This window comes from Vanacampus margaritifer, chromosome 5 (genome assembly GCF_051991255.1).
Source record: "Vanacampus margaritifer isolate UIUO_Vmar chromosome 5, RoL_Vmar_1.0, whole genome shotgun sequence".
Classification (NCBI taxonomy): Eukaryota; Metazoa; Chordata; class Actinopteri; order Syngnathiformes; family Syngnathidae; genus Vanacampus; species Vanacampus margaritifer.
In genome coordinates this window covers 10,122,839-10,146,610 of record NC_135436.1, presented here as the reverse complement: position 1 = coordinate 10,146,610, position 23,772 = coordinate 10,122,839, and the positions used below count along the sequence as shown (strand labels likewise).

Sequence of the window (23,772 nt, the reverse complement as noted above, 5' to 3'; positions counted from 1 at the left end):
CTGTACCTCAAAGAAGAAACGCTTCCGGTTTCCCATAGATCATTTTGCTATCGGTAGTAGGTTTTCGGAGCTTGCAACCATGGAGGACTCCAAAAACAAAGAGAAGAAGGTGGCCGGAAAATCTGATGAGAATGAAAAGAACAAAGAAAAGGACTCACAGCCTGCAGGAAAGGATAAAGAGAAGAAAGAGGAGCAAGAATTGGTGAATACTGCTATGTGCTTGATGATTAAAGCTAACTGAGTCTGCCGGCTTATTTTGCCATGTCACTGCCACTTTGACAACATGGCTGAGCAGGCCAGAGTGCTTGTCATTCTAAACACACGTGTATAAATAACACATGTGTTGTTGTTATTTGTTGGACGATAAAGTCTGATATGAAAGTTTATTGTGGGCGCTTTATACTGGTCACGCAGGCAATTTCCATGGGTTAACCTATTTCGTCGACACTTGCTAGCCGATAAGCTAATTTTAGCATATCGTGCTAACGGTCAACTTTCATAATAATGTGCAATTAAATTAACGATTACAAATTAAAAAACATTAGTATTGACTTGCATTATTTTACATCAGGTCTGTCTCCATCTTATTTTTTTTAGTCTGAGGAAGATAAGCAGTTACAAGAGGATTTGGAGATGATGGTGGAGAGACTGGGCGTAAGTATTATTTCATTATTTGAATATTCGAATTTTATACAGTGCATTTGAGTATAACCCTCGACTAGACTCATGCAACCCTAAACTATCGTTTACTCACAATTTTGCAGGAGAAGGACACAGCGTTGTACCGTCCTGCATTGGAAGAGCTGCGCAGGCAGATTCGCTCTTCAACCACCTCCATGACATCAGTACCCAAGCCTCTAAAATTTTTGCGCCCACATTATGGCAAGCTTAAAGACATCTTTGAAGGCATGGCTCCTGGGCAAAACAAGGTATGGCATTGACATTGATGTATTTCATTACACAGGGTGACATACACCAAGACCTATCATATTTCTGGTAGTCTTCAGGCCGGCTGGGTACGTACATAAAGACAATCAATGTCAATGTTCATTTTATTTGTACAGCACCTTTCATATGGCAAGCATAAACTCAATGTTCTTTAGGATAAAAAGCAAGATGGCAATACAGTGTTCCATCGTTACTCGCGGGTTCATCTTTCGCGACCTCGCTGTTTCTCGGATTTTTTACAGCGTGCTTTTTGGTTAGTTTGTGTTTACAATGTATGCACGCGCGCCGCCTGCCACCTGCCCCACGGTTCACGCAGGCCCGCGCTGGCCACAGTGCTCAAGTGGAGTTTCGAGGGCACTGCAGCAATGCGGTCCACGGTCAAAATGGGTTTACGTGTCCTGCCTCATATCTTCATCATTAAAATGAAGATTGTTCGCCCCGAAACATGCACTCGTGCCCGTTGACGGCTCAGCGCGTCATGCATCCACCACCCGCCCCACGGTTCACGCGGGCCCGCCGGCCACAAGCGCTCGGTGGAGTTTCGGGAGCACCGCAGTGATACGGTCTTGGTCAAAATGGGTTTACGTGTATGGGTTTACGTGTCCCGCCTGGTACAAGTCGTGGCAGTTTGAAAATCCTTGGTGTCCTGCATCCCGGAGATAAAGGGCCGACAAACTGCAAATTTTTACCCGAGATGGGCTGGGAACCATCACCAGCTTCTTATCTTTTCAAAATTCTGGAGGTCTTTGGCCGGCTATATCTCCCCAGCCCTTCCTCCTATTGAGGACATACGGGCATCCATGGATTCGTCTTGACAAGATTTTTCCAACCGTATGGCCCGTCGCGTTCGCGAGCTGGAGATAGAGGCCCGACAGTTTCCCAATTTCTTGCCCTAGAATGCTCCAGCGTGCGTCTTTCACCGCCCCATGGCTCACCTCTAGATTACACCGCATGCGTGTGCATTGCGGATCCGCTCCGCCGATTTGTTTCCATTTCCAGCTCGTTCTTATTACACCAGCTGCGTATGCGCTGCGGATTGACTGCCGACCAACTTGTCGTGCTGATACCGCCAGACGAATAGACCCACGTGGGCAGGTGCTGGCCACCAAGCAGCAAAACGCTCCCGAGCCTCCCGGTCAAAAGGGATTTCTCAGCCTCGTATCATCATTAAAATTAAGAGTGTCATTTCTAACAGCTGTTTTGTTGTTGTGTGCGTGTGCGTGTGCGTGTGTGTGTGTGTGTGTTTTTTTATTACTTTTTAAATTATTTTTTTTAGGAAAATATACCGGCCCGGAGAAAAAAGAATCGATCGCTGTTATATTTTTGTTTCTCAAAAAAATCTTTTGGATATTAGTTTAATTATATTTTATTGTTATTATTATTATTTTAAAATCTACAAAGGATTAAACACAGAGTGTATAGGCCTTCTGTATTTAAATAAGAGATACAGTATGTGAGAACATGTTAACGCCTATCAAGAAAAGTGCATGTATAAAGTGTGTGTTGATGTACAAACATATAAAATAAATGAAAAAAATATAGTATGAACGAAAAAACATTTTGAATAAATGAAAAAATATATATACTGTGCTGTATAATAAGTAAATAAATAAAAAATAATTGAAAAAAATGACTAAATGAAAAAAGAACATACTGTATATGATAAATGACAAAGCATTCATAACAAACTAAAAATCATACCAAAAAGAAAAAACATAAATAATAACAAAAAAATATATATAATTAAAGGAAAATAAATACAAATAAAATTAACGCGGATTTCTATTATCGCGGGCAGTTTTGGGAACGTAACACCCGCAAGAAACGTGGGAACACTGTATGTCGAAAAACAACTGGTCTGATTATGGCCCGATTTTGCCCCGTTTTTTCAAAGCAAGTCGTATACTTGGAAGTGTCTTCTCGTCTTTGTGATTTTTAAGATCACGTGATCATGCGGAAGCTCTGCTTCAAAAGACAGGATTGTAGACTGGTGGTCGAACATAATTGTTATGTGTGTGGTGTTCTGTGTTTTTATCGGAGCAGACAACACATGATATAACCAAAATTTATAAATTCCTGACCTGTCTTTATGTGGGATTTTTCACAAATGAAAAATCTGTGTGTGTACCAGCCAGGCCTTACTTAGATTTCCAACCAACTTGCAAAATTCTGGGGAGGAGAAACTCTAATGTATGTTTAACTGGTCCAATTAATTATTTTTAATTGCTCATACTGTTGTCTTTGCAGCATTTTTGTGCAGATGTGGTGTCGGTGTTGGCCATGACTATGAGTGGGGAGAGGGAGTGCCTCAAGTATCGCCTGTTGGGCTCCCAGGAAGAACTGGCTTCCTGGGGACACGAATATGTTAGGTATTTCATTTTGATGAAATATAATCACCAAATGAATGTCCTTGGCAATATGTGTCTCAAGGAAGTCATTATTGAAGTTGGTTTTCAAATGAAGACAACATGAAGAAACCAATTAAGTGCCTCTCCCTCTGTCAATATTTCACAGACACCTGGCTGGCGAGGTGGCAAAAGAGTGGCAGGAAGTGGAAGAGAATGATAAGTCCCAGCAGGAGACGTTGCTGAAGCTGGTGAAGGAAATTGTACCTTACAACATGGCACACAATGCTGAGCATGAGGCTTGTGACCTGTTGATGGAAATTGAGAGGCTCGACATGCTAGAGGACTACATTGATGAGAATGCCTATGGCAAGGTTTGTCTCTACCTCACAAGGTATGTTCAGCTTATTAATTGTTATACTGTAATCAGCTACGTTGGCATGTTTAATGAGTTACTAACAAAGTATTTGACAATTTGCTCACCACTGTCCCAGTTGTGTGAGCTATGTTCCGGAGCCAGAAAACTCTGCATTGCTGCGGTGCGCCTTGAAGATCTTCAGGAAGTTCAACCGTCATCCCGAGGCTCTGCGTTTGGCCCTGATGCTCAATGATGTGGAGCTTGTAGAAAACATCTTCACATCCTGCAAAGACATGTGAGGACTTAATGGCTTAGAGGAAGAAACTGCCCCGTGGCATTACATTTAGCAATTACTGCTACAGGCAGATATAATAATCTCACTAACTCCATTGCATTTACTTTGAAGAGTTATTCAGAAGCAGATGTCCTTCATGCTTGGTCGCCATGGCATGTTCTTGGAGCTTAATGAGGATGTAGAGGATTATGAAGACCTGACAGAGATCATGTCCAATGTGCAGCTCAACAGCAATTTCTTGGCTTTGGCCAGGGAGGTAGGAAAATTAACGGTGAAGGGTTGAAATGCACAATTACATCACACACGTGTGGACTGTTAACGTCAAACCTTCCCAGCTCATCGTGCAAATCGTGACACAGTGTTGTTGCCATTCATATCTTTGCCATGACATTTTTGTAAGATTGTATTTGTTTTTGTATCTCATTTTGAACCAATCTATTTGAAACGTGTACTACAGACTGCATGTTGTACATACATTCTGTCATACCATGAGCTCCAACCATAATTTGGATAGTTTTGATTAATTGGTTCTCTCAACATACTAGTAATAACACTAACTAATCATTATCTTTTAACACTATTCCTGACCTCCACAGTTGGACATCATGGAACCCAAAGTCCCAGATGACATCTACAAAACACACCTTGAAAATAACAGTAAGCCTTGGATATACACCTGAATGTGAAAAGGGAAGTCAGACATTGGCTTTGTGATAATCACTAAATGTAATTGTACATATCCAGTCTAGATAAATGCTTCAAATAGAACTACACTATTAGTTTTACATTTCCCCCCCAATAACAAATGATTTTTTAGGTATTTTGAATACATGTACTGTAATATCAATGTCAACTGAACATTTCTTTTTCTATTTTAAAGGGTTTGGAGGTAGTGGCTCCCAGGTGGACTCAGCCCGTATGAACTTGGCCTCTTCCTTTGTGAATGGCTTTGTTAATGCAGCATTTGGACAGGATAAACTATTAACAGATGATGGCAACAAATGGTTGTACAAGAACAAGGATCATGGTACACAATATATATATATATATATACTAATATTCTGAACTGGCCACTTTTGTCACAGCACTTCGTTTCTCGTCATTGATGACGCCCATCTTTTGCCGAGTGCTTCTGTATATTGGGGAAATGCTTTATGACGCGAAGCATCCCCCCCCAAAAAAAAAGTCCGTCTGTATTTACCTCGATCTACGGACGTAAACGTGCTCACTCCGTGTATTTTTTCTAGGCTTCGTGTCATTAGGCACTCATAGAAAGGTGGGTGTCGTCAACGAGGACGGAAGTGCCCAGCTCTGCTAATAATCTTTTTTGCATCCGTGCATTTCTGAACATATCTATCTGAATTGAACTTTCCAAGGCATGTTGAGCGCCGCAGCCTCTCTTGGGATGATCTTGCTGTGGGATGTGGATGGTGGCCTAACCCAGATTGATAAATATCTTTACTCATCTGAGGACTACATAAAGGTAAGGTCAACGCCATGCCACAACCTCAAGATCAATAGTCTCGAAAACAATATATTCAGTTTTCATCTTGTTTAATTCTTCTGCACCTTTTTTCATCTCCTTTTTGCAGTCTGGTGCTCTCCTTGCCTGTGGCATCGTAAACTCGGGTGTAAGAAATGAATGTGACCCAGCACTTGCCCTGCTCTCAGACTATGTCCTCCATAACAGTAACACCATGAGGATAGGTGCCATTTTTGGGTAAGTTAAGAGTAATGTAAAACAAAACAAAAACTTGAATGTTGCATAGTTTTCTAGGCATCTGTACCTAAACCTGAGATAGCCTTCTTGAGCTGCTGTAAACTTTGAATCACTTTTTCGAAGTGTAGTTTTTAAACACAAAGGTATACATGCTAAATCAGGGGTCACCAACTTTTTGGCTACTGATTAGTGCCAAGGGCTACCAGTTTGATACACACTTCTGAAATAACAAATTTGGTCAAATGGCCTTTAACCATATGTTGTTGTTGTTATTATTACAATAAAAATAATGATATTTATTTATGAGAAGACAGTTTTTTTCTCACAATAGGAAACAGGCAACTATCGATATGCATCACTTCATTTCTATAAATCTCTGCCAGTGTTAATTTTTTTAAAATGATCACTTGTACAACATTCCTGGAAACTCACACGGCCCTGTCACTGGTCAGCCGTTTTTTTTTTTTTTTTTTTTTTAAAGACAAGACCTGTGGGCTACTCTTGTGGTCCTTGGGACTTACTTGTTACCCGTGGGTGAGCCGTGTGCTAAATGTTACCTGCCATCTTCCTTTAAACTACAGATTGGGTCTGGCTTATGCTGGCTCCAATAGAGAAGATGTTCTGTCCCTGCTTCTGCCTGTCATGGGAGACTCAAAATCCAGCATGGAGGTGTGTTTTATGTGCATGATTGGTTTATGTGCTGATCTTTCTTCATTTGAAGGAATGTGCAAAAAATGTATACAAATTTCTGTTTATTTTTCATCCAGGTGGTTGGAGTGACCGCGTTGGCGTGTGGTATGATCGCTGTGGGGTCGTGTAACGGTGATGTGACCTCCACCATTGTGCAGACCATCATGGAGAAGAACGAACAGGAGCTGAAAGACACATATGCTCGCTGGCTCCCTCTTGGTTTAGGACTCAACCACTTGGGTAACAACCAATCACCACTATTTTTGAAAATGCTCAATGATCACTGGTATTGTTTTTTGGCAGGACACGGAAACCACCAAGTGCATTAGTCTGAAAAATGTCGTTAACAAGTAATGATAACTTTGTGATTGTGATGAGAGTCTCTCAGCAGTTCGATTACGCATTTTTGATTGCTACTTTTGAACGGTGTTTTTGAATGACCCACATTTCCATTAACCAAAGATTACAGTTCCAGTTGACATTGTTTTACTTCAAATGTAAGAAATGAAATGATGGGAATTTGAAATTGACCACAGTAGCATTCAGATGTGAACTTTTATATTAAAAATATTGGTATATTAACAGTTTAGGCCCGTCACAATAATTACTACATAGGCTTATCGTGCGATGAATAAGATTGGCACTATGGTTCTTTACTGGACTTGATAAATAATCATTTACATGTTTGTTTACATGCGTCATCAACATTCATTCGCTCTGCTTCTTCCCTCACCTTCAGCCATTTTAAACAAAAAATAAATTATTTTTCCATAATTAGAAGAGGAAGTTTTAATTCCAACCGGCACTCGTTGGCTACAGTCAACATGACTAAGGATTGAGGATTTTTGGTCCAAGCTCTACTGTACTTACTGACTGGTGCGACTTACAGTGTACTCTGGAACAACTTGCAGTCCGCAAAATAGGGTACCTGTAAATGCGGCCAGGAATTGTTAGTCATAGATGCCCTGGAGACATTAATAATGCCATTTTTCTTTGTAATTTACTGGATACTGTTTCTACAATACTAGATCTCATTGCGTAATTGTGATTGTTTCTTTGCACAAGAATAAAGGGTTACATGCGGGACTAAAACTTTGATCATGAAGCTGTGCTCTCATCTGGTATCAAACTCATTTGACATGTTTCCTTTAAATGGGATTTGGAAAATGGTGTTGACATATTTCATGGATTACCACCAGAATAGCAATTTTGGACTGGTCAGTTCAAACAATTGTGTTAGTTTTTTTCGCTTGTCTTATTTTCCCTTTCATTATTCCATCACAGGTAAAGGGGAGGCCATTGAGACAACTCTGGCAGCTCTCCAAGTTGTTCCTGAACCTTTCCGCAGCTTTGCCAACACGCTAGTCGATATCTGTGCTTATGCAGGTTAGTCTTCATCTACTAAAAGTGATTTCATCTGTTTACCCATCTTTTGTTGAGGGGATGTTCTCTTATGTCATCACCTGTTCTAGGTTCAGGCAATGTGTTGAAGGTGCAGCAGCTTCTCCACATATGCAGTGAGCACTATGAGGCCAAGGAAAAGGAAAAAGAGGACGACAAGGACAAGAAAGATAAAAAAGACAAAGATAAGAAAGAAACAGCTGACATGGGCTCCCACCAGGTAACTTGATAACATTCTCATTTTTAATTGCTGATATTATTTGCTAGATTATTACTTTGTTTCATCCTAGGGGGTAGCTGTTCTTGGTATTGCACTCATAGCTATGGGGGAGGAGATTGGCTCTGAAATGGCACTGCGGACGTTTGGACATCTGGTGAGAAGTACTATTCATTGTGGTACATGGAGCCTCTTTGGCAACTGAGTATTGTAGCCTTTTTAGGCACAAAAGTTATTTGGCATTAGCACTTAATTTAAAGGTTATTAGTGAGTGTTCAGTAATTGGTTGTTGGTCAGTAGGGAATGATGTCGTTTTAAGTCCTTGCATCTTTTCAAAGTTTGTTTGGATCAGGAAAAATTTAACAAATTCCAAAAGAGAAAATGTTGGAGCAAAACATGTTTTCAATAATCTAAACTATAGCTTTCTCTCTAAGCGTAGGGAAAAACATTTGATTAAAGTTGGAAATCAGGATTTTATTTTATTTTTTTGGGTGGGGGGTTTCTATTTTATGTGAAGGCCGTATTTATTTTGAATTCATTTAAAGCTGCTGAATGCAGAAAATTTTATTTTGAATCGCTACTGCCACCTGTGGTTGAAAAATAAAACTGCACACACATGACATCACATCCGCTGACAGCGGTAAATTCAAACCTGAATCCACTCTGAACACTATTGGCCAGGGGCTTGCAGGAGTACCCACTGTGAACAGTTATGGTGTTAATCTACTAATTAGAAGATGTTTTAGTCATAAATGGTCAAATAAAAAGGCTATTGTAAATCTATTTTTGGTCAAATTGTTACAAACAGCAGATTTAACATATTACAACAAATACGACAAAGAAAAAAACTTGTTACGTTTGTATTGATAGTGTCTTAAAATGCGTTTTCTGAGGTTTGCAAGCAGTTTATTCAGTTTTCTTACAAATATAGTTTCAAGAGTTTTATTTATATGCTGATCTTGATATATTGTATGCTTGACACCACTAGAATAAAGAGTGGGGTGTCTATATTTGATCTAAATGCTGCTTCCTTTTTGTGCCATTTCTCAAAATCAGCTGCGATATGGTGAGCCCACTCTGAGGCGAGCGGTGCCTCTTGCTCTGGCTCTCATCTCTGTGTCCAACCCTCGTTTGAACATTTTGGACACCCTCAGCAAGTTTTCCCACGATGCTGACCCCGAGGTCTCACACAACTCAATCTTCGCCATGGGCATGGTGGGCAGTGGTGAGTCTGGATCTACTAAATATATCAAGTTGTATGTGGGACTCATTTACTGCCTGTTTATTGTAGCCAACATTTACATACATATTAACATAAAAATATTCACATTTTATATTTCATAACACTTTTTGTCAGATGATCTTCAGTATGGTTTTCAAATTATATTTTATAGCGATTCATAACTTTACACAGTACCCATCCACTTTATAACGTGCTTATTTCCCCCACCCCACTTTCCTTTTCCAGGAACAAATAACGCTCGCCTGGCTGCAATGCTGCGGCAGCTGGCACAGTATCATGCCAAAGACCCTAACAATCTCTTCATGGTTCGACTGGCCCAGGTGTGTGCTGCCGTCACAAAGAAGCCCGTGTCCTTGTCTACGGCTCAGTATTGACTTTGCGCTGTTTGTACGTCGACAGGGTCTGACTCACCTGGGTAAAGGCACACTCACACTCTGTCCCTACCATAGCGACAGGCAGTTGATGAGTCAGGTTGCTGTGGCTGGGCTCCTCACTGTGCTTGTCTCCTTCCTCGATGTCAAGAACAGTGAGTTGTTATTGATGTTACTCTTTGCTTTCAAACACGCTTCACCATTCATAATCATTCTTCAGTGATTTCTTTGCATTCAAATTTTGACTGGGTGTGACTGTGTACATTGCAGTAATCCTGGGGAAATCTCACTACATTCTTTACGGCTTGGTAGCAGCCATGCAGCCACGTATGCTAGTCACCTTTGATGAGGAACTTCGACCGCTGCCCGTTTCTGTCAGAGTTGGTCAGGTAAAGCCTTGTATTACAGTATATGAAAAATGTAGCCATGGGGGTAATAACATCATTTAAAAAATAACTTGTGTTATTACCACATGGGAGAAATGTGCGCGTTGATGGCAAAGCATGACGTGATGGAAGTTTTGCTGACATCTCCACAGGCTGTGGACGTTGTGGGCCAAGCAGGCAAACCCAAGGCCATCACAGGTTTCCAGACCCACACCACACCAGTTTTGCTGGCACATGGAGAGAGAGCAGAGTTGGCAACAGAGGAGTACTTACCTGTCACACCCATCCTGGAAGGCTTTGTTATTCTTCGCAAGAACCCTAACTACGAAACTTAGACTGTCAACCCCACTTCCTTCAGCCTCCTCCTCCTTTTCAAGGCTGAACCTCCATGGCTCTTTGCTATCTTTATAACTTGTTTGACACGTTGCTGGAAAGAGCAATGGTATGTTTTGCCTGTGGCCAGCCCCAACTGTCTTGAAAATGGATGGTTGGAGCTCTGGCTTAATTGGACTGCTGTGACATGGGACAGGTTCACTTGGACCTTATCCGCTCAACACAGGTTTGCCCTAGATCAGTGATTGGCTTAAATTCAAACATCTGCAACATCCATCCCCAGCCCTCCTGTAAATGTTTCAGTTATCAAAACATTCACCCAGCCTTTTAGTCCTCACTGTTCAACAGTTGTTGTTTGTCATATTTTTTTTAAAGTTCTATTACAGTACTCTATAAGGTTTGTTCAAAATAAAATGTGGATCCACATTGTGAAATAAACATTGCGACATTGTTTTTTTAAATATTGCATTTTGTTTAAGGGGGACAGGAGGTTGCAGTTTTCAAAAAGCTCAGAAGACTTGATTTTAGCTGCAGATAACTCCTCTCTCCCAACCTTTAGTGTCTGACCACACACACCCCTGCATGCATGGTAAACACAAGCACCTCAGCCATGGCCACTACATAGCTAGTATGACTTGTGTGAGAGTAGTAATCAGTTGAGTGGATATGATTTGGAAAGGCACACACACTTCTCTACAGTATATAACGTCTCACAGGTTATGTCAAAAATAATTGTTGACCTAGAAGACAGTATTGACTTGAGGCACTAATCTGGGGAAGGGCACAGAAAAAATACTTGCTTTGAAGTTTCCAGTGAACATAATGACTTTCATCATCTGTAAATGGAAAAAGTTCCGAACCAGCCAATTGTGGATAGATATTTTTCATTTAAATCCCCTCAAAGACTTGACAGACCAGGCTCATAGCTCACTGTCTGTGATTATCGTTTCTGTCTGGCTATCACATCGTAACAATATTGCTGCAAAGTGTCTCCTACAACCAAAATAAATATGCTGCCCTTGTTGGAATAAGCGAGGCCATGAGAGGCATCCCTGCAATATGTTTATGTCACCCCTGTGCAGATGGTTGACGCAGTAAATGAGGATCCTTGGATGGGCTGGCCTGCTATGACTTGTTGCTGCTATGACAACCAACATAGATACGCATTGTGGTCACTTGTTTACATCTTTATTAATTAGATGCCGGTCCAAGCACTCTGGTTACTATTTATGCCAAGGAAGTGAATTATACAGTATATAGATAATTTCGTACAAAAAGGCATTCCAATGCGCTTTACATCCAATGTAACTGAGACAACGAATGATTACATTTTAATAAGAAAACTACAAAGCACATTAAAACAACTGTAAAAGACTGCAGTATATACTGTAACAGTATATAATCAAATAAGCAGTACATAGCATTAAAATATACTCTAATATAAACTGGGTTCACGTAAGAACACGCCTACAGTAAACGTTCTAAACGTCATGTTTTCGCGCACAGATATAGCTAGTAGTTGTGCATTACATAATCACATATGACATATACAGTAATATGATTGATTTAATGGCTTGTATGTAGTTTAAAAACACGACTGTGTAACCCCAGTTCACTGTTTCTAGTTCAGTAATTAGGGAAAATTGAGTTTGATGTGATGTTCCTCTGTCAGAAGTTTAGTGTCTGCTATCGGAGTTTTACGGGTCGTTCCAGTTCCACTTTTACGACCGAGAACTCCTTCCACGTGACGGGATTTGGCCGGAATTACTACACTACCGGCTTCCGGGAAGACTTTCCGTCTGTCCGGCTCTGCGGACTCAAGGAGAGAAAGGTAATGAAACATCTTTACGAGTTATTCACATTATATGCGCATTTACCAAACATATATTCGGTGACTGTGATATATATACACGGTGAGGTCATTCATTAAAATGACCATGCGTGTACTTGAAATATTCCAAACTGTAGTGAGTGTTAAAATGGCTTATTATGAGTAGTGCTTCTGTGTATTCTTGGATTAGCCTGACTGCTAGCAAGCTCGCAGTTAGCATCACCACCCTCCAATGAAGTGTGTTATTGCTTTAATTTAACTAATGTGGCTTCGAAGCTAATACGGTAGTAAAAACACAAGACAAGCCCTCGCGTGACGTACTATTACAAAGGTGTCGTTTGAAAAAAATAAACATTTCACAATAAAGCAATCAAATTTTCTTTCTAGTATGATTACCGGCTAATATGCTTTATGTTTACTGCCCAATCGTGCGAGCAATCTGAATTTTAGGTTAGTTTTAGAGCAGAATGACAAATCACTGTTGTTTTGTCCCATGCTGCCTTTGCTTCACCGGGTAAAGTTGTTGGGCTTGTTTTTGAAAGCAGCTTTATAAACACCTCTCGGTGTTGACGTTTGCGTTGAGCCGAATACAACATGATCCCAATCTCTTATGACCACTTCTCTTGAACATTCGTTCAAATTGTACGTTTTGTGTTCAGATTATTGTTGGATGCATTTGTGGGTCCGAAACACTATTATAGTGACTTTCATTTCAGGTCGTGTCATGTCATTATTTGGTGCCTTTTAAAGTGGTCTGACACTACAGCTACTCAAGTAAGGTGTGTTATAAACAATATTATAAATATAATGTCCAATCCAATCAACTGTAGACTTGGTAGTCGTCTTTATAAAATAATATACCACCACCACCACGATGGTGATGTTGCCTTCATGTTGTGTTTCTCCGAAATGCGAGAGATCTTCTTGTTTACCGGTATGTATAAACTTGTCAGTTCGCCAGCTTGAATCCCCTACGTAAAGTTGTGTTTTAAGTTGTGCTATTGGATCGGGTAAGAAGCAGCGGTAATAATGCTAACATAAAGAAATGATGAGTTTGTCAGTACTAGTAGAGCGAGTTGTGAAAGCGACCGACAACGGGCGAACACATCTCACCGAATAGCATGGAAAGCACGTGGTTAAGCACGTCATGCCGCACAGCTGGCTGTATGCCTTCTTGCGATACTGTCGCAAGCACATCGTCGCGTAAATGTACACCTGGTATTTTGTAGATGCTATATATATATATATATATATATATATATATATATATATATATATATATATATATATATCTCCACAAACCTTTTTGCTTCAAACAGACACGCTCATTTTTTTTTTTACAGAAACACTGCCACTATTTAAATGGCCAAATTCAGCAGGATTCCTTTGCATCTATCTTATTTTTTTTAATATATTTTTTAATGATTCTTCATTTGGTTGTAACTTGTGCATGTACATCACACCCTGCACTCTTAAACGTACTGCGATTTTTGAAGTATTTTAATAAGTGTAAAAAGAACTCACTCACGTTAGTAATAATGAAAATGAGGTCTGTGTGATTTTGTCTAAAATCTCTCAAATTCGATTTATGATTTTTCCCTATTATTATTAAGTATTATTACTACTACTTTTTTAATCTAAATAAACCAAAAAGTGAAAAAGTTTTGCTTCTATTTCATCAGTTAACAAAAGTAACCCTATTTCTCCGCTTGGAATTAAAGTGCAAAACTTCTACCTTGAATCAAATACTTCTGGAAACGTAAATAAAAGTAAAACTTTTTTTTGCCAACTTTGTTCCAAAAGATAAACAGTGTTCATTGTGTCCCTCAATATGACACAAAAATTAACATCACGTTTTGGCTTTAATGTAGGAACCGGGCTCTGTCCTTGTCATCCTCTCCAACTGTTTGTTGATTTTAAAAGTACATGAACTGTTAAGCAAATGGAGGTGGCTATTTTTCTGTGACTGGCAACTTTCCTGTTAGCGTTATTTGATTGGCCAGTCCCCGGGGGAAGAAATTCTTGGCCTGCTGTAAATTTTAGCCTGCTGGCTATTTTACCATTATTAGCCCGATTCACACCCTTCTATAGATCAGTAGTGTTGCTGTGAAAAGTCTAGTACTGTATGTAGTATGTGGCAGCCACATGAATGAGACTGAGCTCTCAATACAGAATGAATAAGCGCTGGTGACGAGCTTTCGCATGCAGCTTCTGAAATCACTATCACACAGTTTCATCCATACTCCTTGTAAATACTGTATGGTTGAGTGTTGTTGTGAAGCACATTTGTTCTGATCGTGGGTGCCGTTCCTCCCAATCACGTCCTTTCAGGCCTCACTGTCATTGCTCACGTGATTCATGTCATTGAAGTCCCACAGCAGAACGATGGAGTCCCCAGTGGGAGTGCTCTAGTCTCTAGCAGCCTCTCCAAGGTCTCACAAAGGGTGGGTACTCTGAACTGCTGTTTGGTACATAGGCACAGTCAGGACACCTCCCCCTCCACCCAAAGGCAGAGGGAGACTGCCCTTTTGTCTACCGGGTGAACCCCAATGTACAGGCATCAAGCCAGGGGGCAATAAGTATGCACACTCCTGCTCGGCGCCTCTCACCGTGGACAACTCCAGAGGGGAAAAGAGTCCAACAACTTTCAAGAAGGTAGTAAAGCCCAAACTGGGTGTGCTGTGGAGGCCAGCTCGACTGTATCAAGTCAAAATTTCTCAACCTCAAACACCAGCTCAGGCTCCTAACCTGCCGAAGAGGTGACGTTCCACGTCCCTTCTGTAGTTGGGGATCGTACCGCCAAGGTCTCCTTTGACCGCCGCCCAACTCGTACTGCATCTGACCCCCTTGGCCTCTCCTACAGGTAAGGGGGGCACATGTTGCTTCTTTGGGCTGTACTGGAAGGGGGGCACATGTTGCTTCTTTGGGCTGTACTGGCCGAGCCCCATGGGTGCAGGCCTAGCCACCATCGTTCGCCATCGAGCCCCACCACCAGGCCTGGCTCCAGGGGAAAGGGGCGCGGGGTGTAGGGAAAACCAAGTTTGTCATAAGGGGGATTTGAGCTGTGCTTTGGCTGGTCCCACACATAGGACCTGTTTGCCATGAGTGCATAAAGCCCCAGACAACTCATTTCTTAGAATCACTGGAACCTACAAAAACCACGATGAGGTGATGGGTCAAGAAGCAGCTAATTGTTTTCCTATTTATTTACATTTATTTCAGTATTTACAGTTGTGCTCATAAATTTACATAACCCTAGGTTATGTTAGGGGCAGTGTTGTGCCGTGCATGCGTGAAGTATACAGAGATAAGAAGAGTAGAAGGAGAAAGTTGTGATCATTCTCCCGTTTGTGCTTCAGTCAATTTCACATATGCTTTCCTTACGCACTTTCTTTTTTTTCTTTCTTGAGAGCTCAGTATTGTTTATTAGGTAATTTTACCGATTTGACATGTCATCATCATTGCTCTTTTTTTAATTTAATTTTTTATTTTTTTTTATGTAATGTAAAAATGTAAAAAATTCAGTTTTTTATTTTGTATTCTTGGAGCAAGGATGTATATGATATAAACATATTATCTGAGAAAAGATGGTGGAGATGTGTAATTCCTTTCTGCTCCCACACACCTAAATAAAACGATTGGTTGTTAAGTTAAAAGTTGGGGTTATGCCATAGGGGAGAAAGTATACAGAGATAAGAAGAGTAGAAGGACAAAGTTGTGATTATTCTCCCGTTCGTGCTTCAGTCAATTTCACATACTCTTTCCTTGCGCACTTTCAATGCGTAACTGGTGAAAATTCACGTCACCACCAAAGAGGAGGCCTGCAAATCCCGGATTGTGGAGCTTTCCAGAGACGTTAATTTCTTAGCGAACCATTTTGAATTGTCTATATTTCACACTTCAAATGTGAAGTGGACTTGCGTTATGGATTCGGAAGTTATAGTGATCGTCCCCAGTGACGTGCGCACGGTTCATCTAACAGGCTACTTTGAAGAATCATGCATTTTATGCATTCAGTATTAGATAAATACAATGAAACAAAGTAATTTAATCATAGTGACTGAATACATATTTGGAGCAGTTCCATCATTGAAGTTGAAAAGTGAGTGAGTGCCTGTGGTTAGGCGTTGCAGAGCAACGGACACCCGAAAGCGGCATTTGTGTGGCTTTCATTCCCGGCATATGTCAAATGAAACAAATGTTTAAAAATCTAAGTCGCAATTGCCACTATTAGAATGACTGTAGTTGTTATGTACTGCCTTTTTAGACAAACTCCAAGAGTCTGCACTCAGTAGCCACTTGGCTTGACGCGGCAGTCACTAGCGGAGCACGGAAGTTGTCATTTCAATCAAAATATGCAATCTGATGTTTCACCTTCAAGAGGCGCTAGTCTTTAGTACAGTCTTCTGAGCGTGCAAGAGGAAAGATGCTTAAGTTCTGGGAGAATACGCGCACGGCTAGATTTGGCGGGGGAAGCCCTCGTTTAAATGTCCAAGAGCGTACATTTCATGAAGGTGTCTAATTAACACAATAAAATCGATGGGAGAATCTGTGCTGCCAAAAAAGTGCACAGCAGTGCGCCATTTCTGACTTAAGCACCAGGGAGAATATCCCCCTATTTGAATGAAGATCACTCCCGGAAGTTGATGCTAATTTTCCTTTGGCATGTCAATAGGATTTTGCATTGAATATTAGCACTGGCGATGTTTTTAAAAGGAAGCATATTTTGTATTTATAGAGAATTAATATAATTATTTTTTTGTGTTTAGTTTTACAGTAAACCACTACTTTTTTTTTCTTTTTCTGGAGAGCTCAGTATTGTTCATTTGACATGTCATCATCATTGCTCTCCTTTTGTGTGTGTGTGTGTGTGTGTGTGTGTGTGTCTGTGTGTGTGCGTGTGTGCGTGTGTGCGTGTGTGCGTGTGTGCGTGCGTGCGTGCGTGCGTGCGTGCGTGCATGCGTGTATTCATTAGTGCACCTAAAACCTATTAAAAAATCCCATACCGTTCACCTAAACCGAACACTTCAGAATCCAGCCAGAGTTGTGGGGCCGTCAGGAGACCCGAAGAAAGACCAAAGAAAAGAAAGGAAAGTGAAGTCCAGCACCGACCAGACATCACCCACCAGGCCACCAACCAGAGTCCTTCACCAACCCCAGAGACATCTGAATTCCAACAAATCAGGGAGACCTCAAGGGCCCAAAGGAGAGACTGAGGAAAGGTAGGAAGGACAGACGAAGCAGAGTGAGATCCACAGACACCAGCCTCCACCGATTCAATGACCTGAGGAAGAAGCAGATTGTGTCTGAGTTTCGGTAGATGCTGGTGTGGTGGATCTGGCATGCATGAAAATCTCCACCGAAGAGGGGAGCCGTCGACCCCCGCCAGGACAGAGCAAGCGCAACACCTCAGGGCCCCCAGGCCGCGGCAGCGCCAAAGGACGACCCCCGGGCCCCGCAGGGGCCACCGACCGGAGAGCAAACCCAGGAGCAGGAGCGCCCCCCACCCCAACGCGGCCCGCGCCCCCAACCCAACGCAGCAGGACGGGGCACTGCAGGCCCGCCAGGCACCCAACTGGTCCACAGCCCCCGCTCCCCCCACGACCCCCCCCGCCCCCATCCACCTCACCCCAGCCGCCCCCAAACCCCCAGACACCCCCCCACCCAACAACATCATTTTTTGATCAGTCTACTACATACACAGATTAATGCTTCGATTAGACCATTGCACACAAGCAAGAATGCTCTACTTGATTGGTATTTACTATCAAAAAGTATTCATTTACAGATGCCATTATTTATCAAATTACTTTATAATCAGTGTGTACTGTATCTATCTGCTGTATTATGCCCAAACAAAGTATAACTGAACCAATGGTTGTTTCTAACAAGGGCAGGGTGTCTTTAGGAGAAAATCTTGAAATCACAAACTTTTACAGAATCATACATGTAAGTATTCTGAACTGGAATAGTCAGCATCAGTTATGCGTAACTGACACATTGAGCATCGAAGTTTCCCATTTCAACATTTAATTCTATGTTCTTTCCTTAAGATTTGTACAGAGGTGCACATCCCCCTCCCCATGCAGAACTCCATGAAATGAATAAAGCACCACAACCTATAACAGGACCCCCCATCACTCCCCACCCTGCCCCATCCCCTGGCCTATCACAGGTAAGGAACTGTTGGTAAGGTATTAACAAACAGACTATTTGACTACAGTCTTCATTTTAAAATGGTAAATGTTACCATAAACATTTACCATTTTAAAATAGTATTTTGTTTTAGATGGCAGTATTGTTTTTCACAAAGCTCTAATATAATTTTATTTATTTATATTTATCAGCATTTTCTTGAAGAATCATATGGGTTTAAACCCCTACCCCAATGTATTTCTATGGGCATCAGTGCATGCGGATTTTCGCTATTCACTCGCTGGCCTGGGGCCACATCTACGAAGACTTGCGTGGCTTCGATACTCAAACAGTAAACCGTTCGTCCATTTCCAGAAAACGTCGCACGCACAAAAAATCCAGATGTATGAATCTGTACGCACGTGCGATTGTACATTCTTTTCATACATCTCAATCAACGTGGAAGTAACAGACTCCTCCCTCTCCACGCTCACACATAAATATGCAAATAAGTATAAACGGGATTTGTTGGTGGGAATTATTATGATACATGATAAGATAATCACACTCTAAAGCATGAGGCACAAATGGAAAAAAAACCCCCCGATGTGAGCTGGAGACACTTGTAGATAAAGTAGAGGCCGAAAAAACTATGATTTTTGGCAGGCTGTCTTCGGAAGTCATTAATAACCTCCGTGATGAAAGTGCCTTTGGAGTATGTCAGCCGTCGCCTTTAGTAGCTGAATACTGAAGGGGCATCAGATTGTGATCGTGGAGGCTTTAAGTTAAATTAAATGAAATAATATAAGACAACCTTCCGCCGCCGTTGCACGATACCGGATGAATGGCGTGCTTAAGGAGCATCGATCTGATTGTGATCGTGGAGGTTTAAACTTGGATGACGTGCACAACCTCCCTCCCCGCCCCCACACTGCCCGCAGTGACAATATTTCGTGGCATGTCCACCGCCGATAGATAGCGGGCACGTTGTCATTGATCAATTTGTGATTGGAAAACCTACGCTGCAGCTATTATGTTCTTCACATCCTTCCATGTTGCTTCAATTTAGTTTGTGTGGGTTGATTTCTCCTCTTCTAAAGATACTCCCCTTTTCCACTCCTTGTTTCACCTGTCATGTGTTCCACTTCGCTCTTGTTGATATTGCCTCCTGTCATTTACAGCCCTCTTTCTCCCCTGGGCAGCTCCCTTCTGTTGTGTTTGCCACCCCACCGCCCCCACAAATGAACCCAACACCACAGCCCAGACAGGTAAGAACACTCATGTTTTCTTTGCCCTGAAATTCATGTGCCGCCACACCGACAGACACAAACCTATCTACAGTATATACAGTAGATGGATGAATTTAGCTGTATTTCAAAATAGCTTGAATATAAGAAAATAAGAACGTAATATTCAATAATAATGCACTCTATGCATCATAAACATACATATACTTATTGAAACAGATTATGAGCATATGAGAGGATGGACATAGATGGAATTCAAAAGAAAGAAAAAACGGATACTGGAAGCGGGCTGCGGACCGGTAGTTGGGGAACACGGTTACTACTTGCGGTACTTTTGCGGCACCTACTAATTTATTATTCGCTGACTGCTGCTTGTTAAGCCACTGCTTGGATCAGAATGGATAATGTTTATGTTTTCTTTGCTTTGACTGACTGTGGTGGGCTTTTCGTTCAAACTTTCCCACCTTATTGCTTCCAGTTAATGCATCTCTGTGATCTTTGTTTGTGCTGCTAAAGGGAAGCTTCAGATCTCTACAGGTAACTAGTTCTTCCTCTTTTTTTTTCTTCCCCTGCCACCATCTTGAGGGGTGTGCATTTCAATTTGTCACTACTTGACTTTTCTGGCTTGATTTTATGTTGCTGGTTACAGCAGTCACCCCTAAGGTCAGCAGCAGAATATCATTGAGGAGCCTGCTTTTTATCATCATGCAGTCAAACCATAGATTCACGAACCAACTGCAGCCATTCAGGCTGGGGAGCCTAGTACTTAACTTGGCCTAGGGCTGTTGTTGATTAAGTAGTATTCAATTGAATGGGACAATTTCAGTTATAATGAATTTGTTCCTTTTTTGTCCCGGTTTCCGATCCCATGTTTCTCTTCATATTTCTCTACTTCCCGTATTATGGCTTATCATTGTCTCGTTGATCTGTGTCCTCACTTTGCTTTCTCCCCTCTTTCCTTTCTCTCTGGTCCTCCTCCTTGGATTCTCTCCCATATACACTCTAGTCCTACTACACCAACAGAACAAGTTTGCCTCCCAGCAGCGGGCCTCGAGGTATTCCACCCAGTAGCGCCCCTCGGTCTGTAACTCCCACCCATGTCTACCAGCCAGCCCCTGGTTCCCAAATGATGATGATCCAAGGACAACAGTTGCCTTTCCCGAGCTCACCACAGGGGGCAGCCTATTTTATACAAGGACAGGTAGAGGCAAAACTGCAGGGGTAGGGGGGCTGCTGTCTATAAAATAGTTTTACTGTTTGACTATAGATGGGTTGATAATTGTGACATTTAAAATTCTACACACTATTGAGACTTTTTGACATCAGATCACAGTCCCTGAAAGATTTACAGTATCTTACCTATATAGCACTAACAATTCAAAGCCATGTTGATTTTAATTGCTATCAAGCAAAAGATGATGGATATAGCTCAGCTCACAAGCTTTTTTTAAAGTCCACATTTTCAGCCCATCTTCTAAAAATGTTTTGCTGTGCCTATAATGTTTTGCTCGACACACCTGCTAGTGTCTTTTGAATTTGATTTGAGAAGATGGCCATCATGGCTGCGGTGAAATAGAAAACTATTGCATGTAGTTTTCAACAAACTTAAGACTTTCAGGGAGATTCTTCACAGTGTTAAAAATCTAGGCTATTTCTCCAAACAAGGTGAGGCATGGGTGATGCAGGCTATAATGAAAATATAGAATTACTTCAAGTCATGATCATTTAGCCAACATCGTTGAAAAAGGGATTTATCGGTACATGTTTTTAATTTGACAGTTTTGTGTTTTTTTGTCAGCGCTTTTCACATGTCCTTTTTCAGATAATTGTTCTTCACTGCTAATTAGCACTAGGGATCACCAATAAATAAATCAAAATTCAGAATGAGTACAAGTACTTAATTTACCCTAACCCTAACCCTAACCCTAACCCTAACCCTTGATTCGGATGCAGGAGCTACGATTTATAATTCCAGTTATGTTCTTCACTGTAATAATTTTGAAAAGATTCCCAATGGATTATTTAGCTTTAATTTTAATGAATAAATGGTTTATATTCAAATTACACTCCTACCCAAGTGTATAAAGTAAATAATCAAGGTATTTAAATAGACATTTTGCTCCAACTTGTGACCAGATTAGTGATCGGTTTACTTAAACTCACTGATTGGTGATCAGACCCCGAAATCCTGATTGTGTAAAGACTAAATATAACACTTTTTACAGTAATACTCCCGCCATTACTGGCATTTTAACATCTAAAGCCCTGCCGCCGCGCTCACTCGGCCACCCGGCCTGGCCCTCCTACGTTGCGGCTTCATGACGTCATCACTGCTGGCTCGGCAGGGGCAGAGCTCGATGTAGTGGGGCATGTGAGGGTGCTTGAGAATCTCTGTGCTTGCTGGATGGCCCACAGCCGAAACATGCGGGGAGAGAGACTGCTTCATTTAATTTAATTTTCATTTATTTCAGGCAACAACTTACATTTGAACACAGGAGCAACAATTCATACTGTAGTTTCATAATATGTAAAGAAAATAAATGAGAGAAAAAGAGGGGAAAAAATATGTTTTTTGCCTGAAAGGGAGAGGGGAGAAGAAAACTTATTTAATACCACCCTACCTCTAATCTATAAAACACAAATATACAGTACTTCCTGCAAGTTACAGTATTGTTATTTTAACAATTTAAGCAATTTTTATCATAATATATAAACAATATCATGGCATACTATTAACTGAATTGTTAAGTGCCAATAATGGTGATGTTACATAGGCAACATATATTACATTCTTATAGTTCATACCAGCAATCTTGTATATTCCAAGAATATAGTAGCAAAAATAAGACATAAACATATATATCAACTATAGTAATAAACAATACCAACAATAGTAACAGCAAGGAGACACTTGCACCAAGTATTTATAAATTCAAGTCCCTCTCTCTGAAATATTGTGACCAAACCATGTTTTTAGATATAATTTTAAATCTGGTAATGTTTTGGGATTGCTTATGTTGAATACCCTGACTATTCCAAACTTTCACTCCACATACATGACACAAAAACGTGCAATTTAATCTGAATTTGGGTAGTATAAATTCTCCATATCCTCTCAAATTATGAACTAACTCTTTTAGTTGAAAGAACTGTTGTATATTAATTGGCAATCATTTATTAAATGGTTTGTATAAGATTATCAAAGTATTATATTTAACTAGATCTTTAAAATTTAGTAGCTTCTGTCACCGCCTGGGCAAGGCTGATCATGCGTTTTGCAGAGCATATCGGATTTAGTGTTGTCGTCCGTGTTTACCTTAAAGTGTCTCTAAACGGCCAACATGGTTTCTACTCCACCTGCCTGGAAGGTATACATTAAGTCAGGCTGATTAAGTGTTATTGGTGTTGTGTTATCTGAGCATTATTATGAATATAAGTACAGAAATACAGTATCAGCGCTGATATGAATATGAGTACAGATTAAGGCTGGGCGATATGGCCCAAAAATAAAATCTAGAATTTTACAGACATTCAAGATGATTATGATTTTAATCTAATAAACCCAACAAACATTTATTTAAAGGTTTCATTTATTAAAAAATAATTTCTGTCCAAAATGTTCAGACAACAATAATGTGTACTGATTCTTAATTAGTTTTGACATAAACTTAACATTCAGTTTTTTCTTAAACGCCACAATTAAGTAGTTCGTAGCTATTGTAAACATGTCTTGTAAAGCACCCATTTAGCATTTTGCCACAAAAATATTTGAATGTAACACAACATAAGAACAACAGCTTTTTTATAATCCAAGAGACAACATTTTATTTCAGGATTTAGAAAATTTTCAGCGATTAGATTTTTAGAATGACGATATATCGAATTAATTTGATTTATTGCCCAGCCCTAGTACAGATTGGTGCTGATACTATGCATATAATCGTATATGCATATTCATATATGATACTGTGCATATAATCATGAATCACTTTCTTATTGCAATTCATCTCCCCCTGACTTTTTTTTATTTTTTTTAAGTACCGTTCACCAACCTACGTGGCCACACCTCAGCAATACCCTGTAACAGCTGGAACTCCAGGTTTCTACCCAGGCACAAGCCCGGCCGAATATGGTAATTATGGTAAGTGGTTGGAGCTTCATCAACTCATCAACTCATCCACTCACGCACTGCAAATGTGTTACTTCTTTCACCTCTGCCAGGTTTACTTGCTCCCTCCAGAGGTTGTTGAGT

General features: G+C 40.7%; 2 protein-coding genes across 8 annotated transcripts in view; both read left to right on the top strand.

The window, feature by feature from the left end:
• The first annotated feature begins 16 nt into the window (after positions 1-16).
• On the top strand, positions 17-10,768 carry psmd2 (proteasome 26S subunit ubiquitin receptor, non-ATPase 2). The gene is made up of 21 exons (XM_077565666.1): positions 17-202; positions 598-654; positions 765-929; positions 3,196-3,317; positions 3,463-3,687; positions 3,788-3,946; positions 4,058-4,202; positions 4,543-4,603; positions 4,827-4,973; positions 5,323-5,429; positions 5,539-5,666; positions 6,248-6,335; positions 6,434-6,596; positions 7,641-7,742; positions 7,829-7,977; positions 8,048-8,131; positions 9,031-9,199; positions 9,443-9,537; positions 9,617-9,743; positions 9,859-9,977; positions 10,127-10,768. Exons 1-21 carry the CDS (start codon positions 80-82, stop codon positions 10,307-10,309), a joined length of 2,718 nt encoding a protein of 905 aa, XP_077421792.1. The 5' UTR covers positions 17-79; the 3' UTR covers positions 10,310-10,768.
• A 1,268-nt stretch (positions 10,769-12,036) lies between these two features.
• The window catches only part of eif4g1b (eukaryotic translation initiation factor 4 gamma, 1b), a 44,293-nt gene continuing 32,557 nt past the window's right edge, over positions 12,037-23,772 (top strand). The window contains exons 1-6 of one of the 7 annotated variants that reach the window (XM_077565426.1): positions 12,037-12,138; positions 18,192-18,313; positions 19,455-19,541; positions 20,037-20,057; positions 20,527-20,721; positions 23,559-23,661. In XM_077565426.1, coding sequence (XP_077421552.1) covers positions 18,239-18,313; positions 19,455-19,541; positions 20,037-20,057; positions 20,527-20,721; positions 23,559-23,661 — 481 coding nt within the window. In that variant the 5' untranslated portion in view covers positions 12,037-12,138; positions 18,192-18,238. Of the gene's footprint in view, positions 12,139-13,520; positions 18,314-19,454; positions 19,542-20,036; positions 20,058-20,526; positions 20,722-23,558; positions 23,662-23,772 lie in introns of those variants that run through there. The other 6 variants (XM_077565425.1, XM_077565428.1, XM_077565429.1 and 3 more) reach the window with 6 other exon arrangements.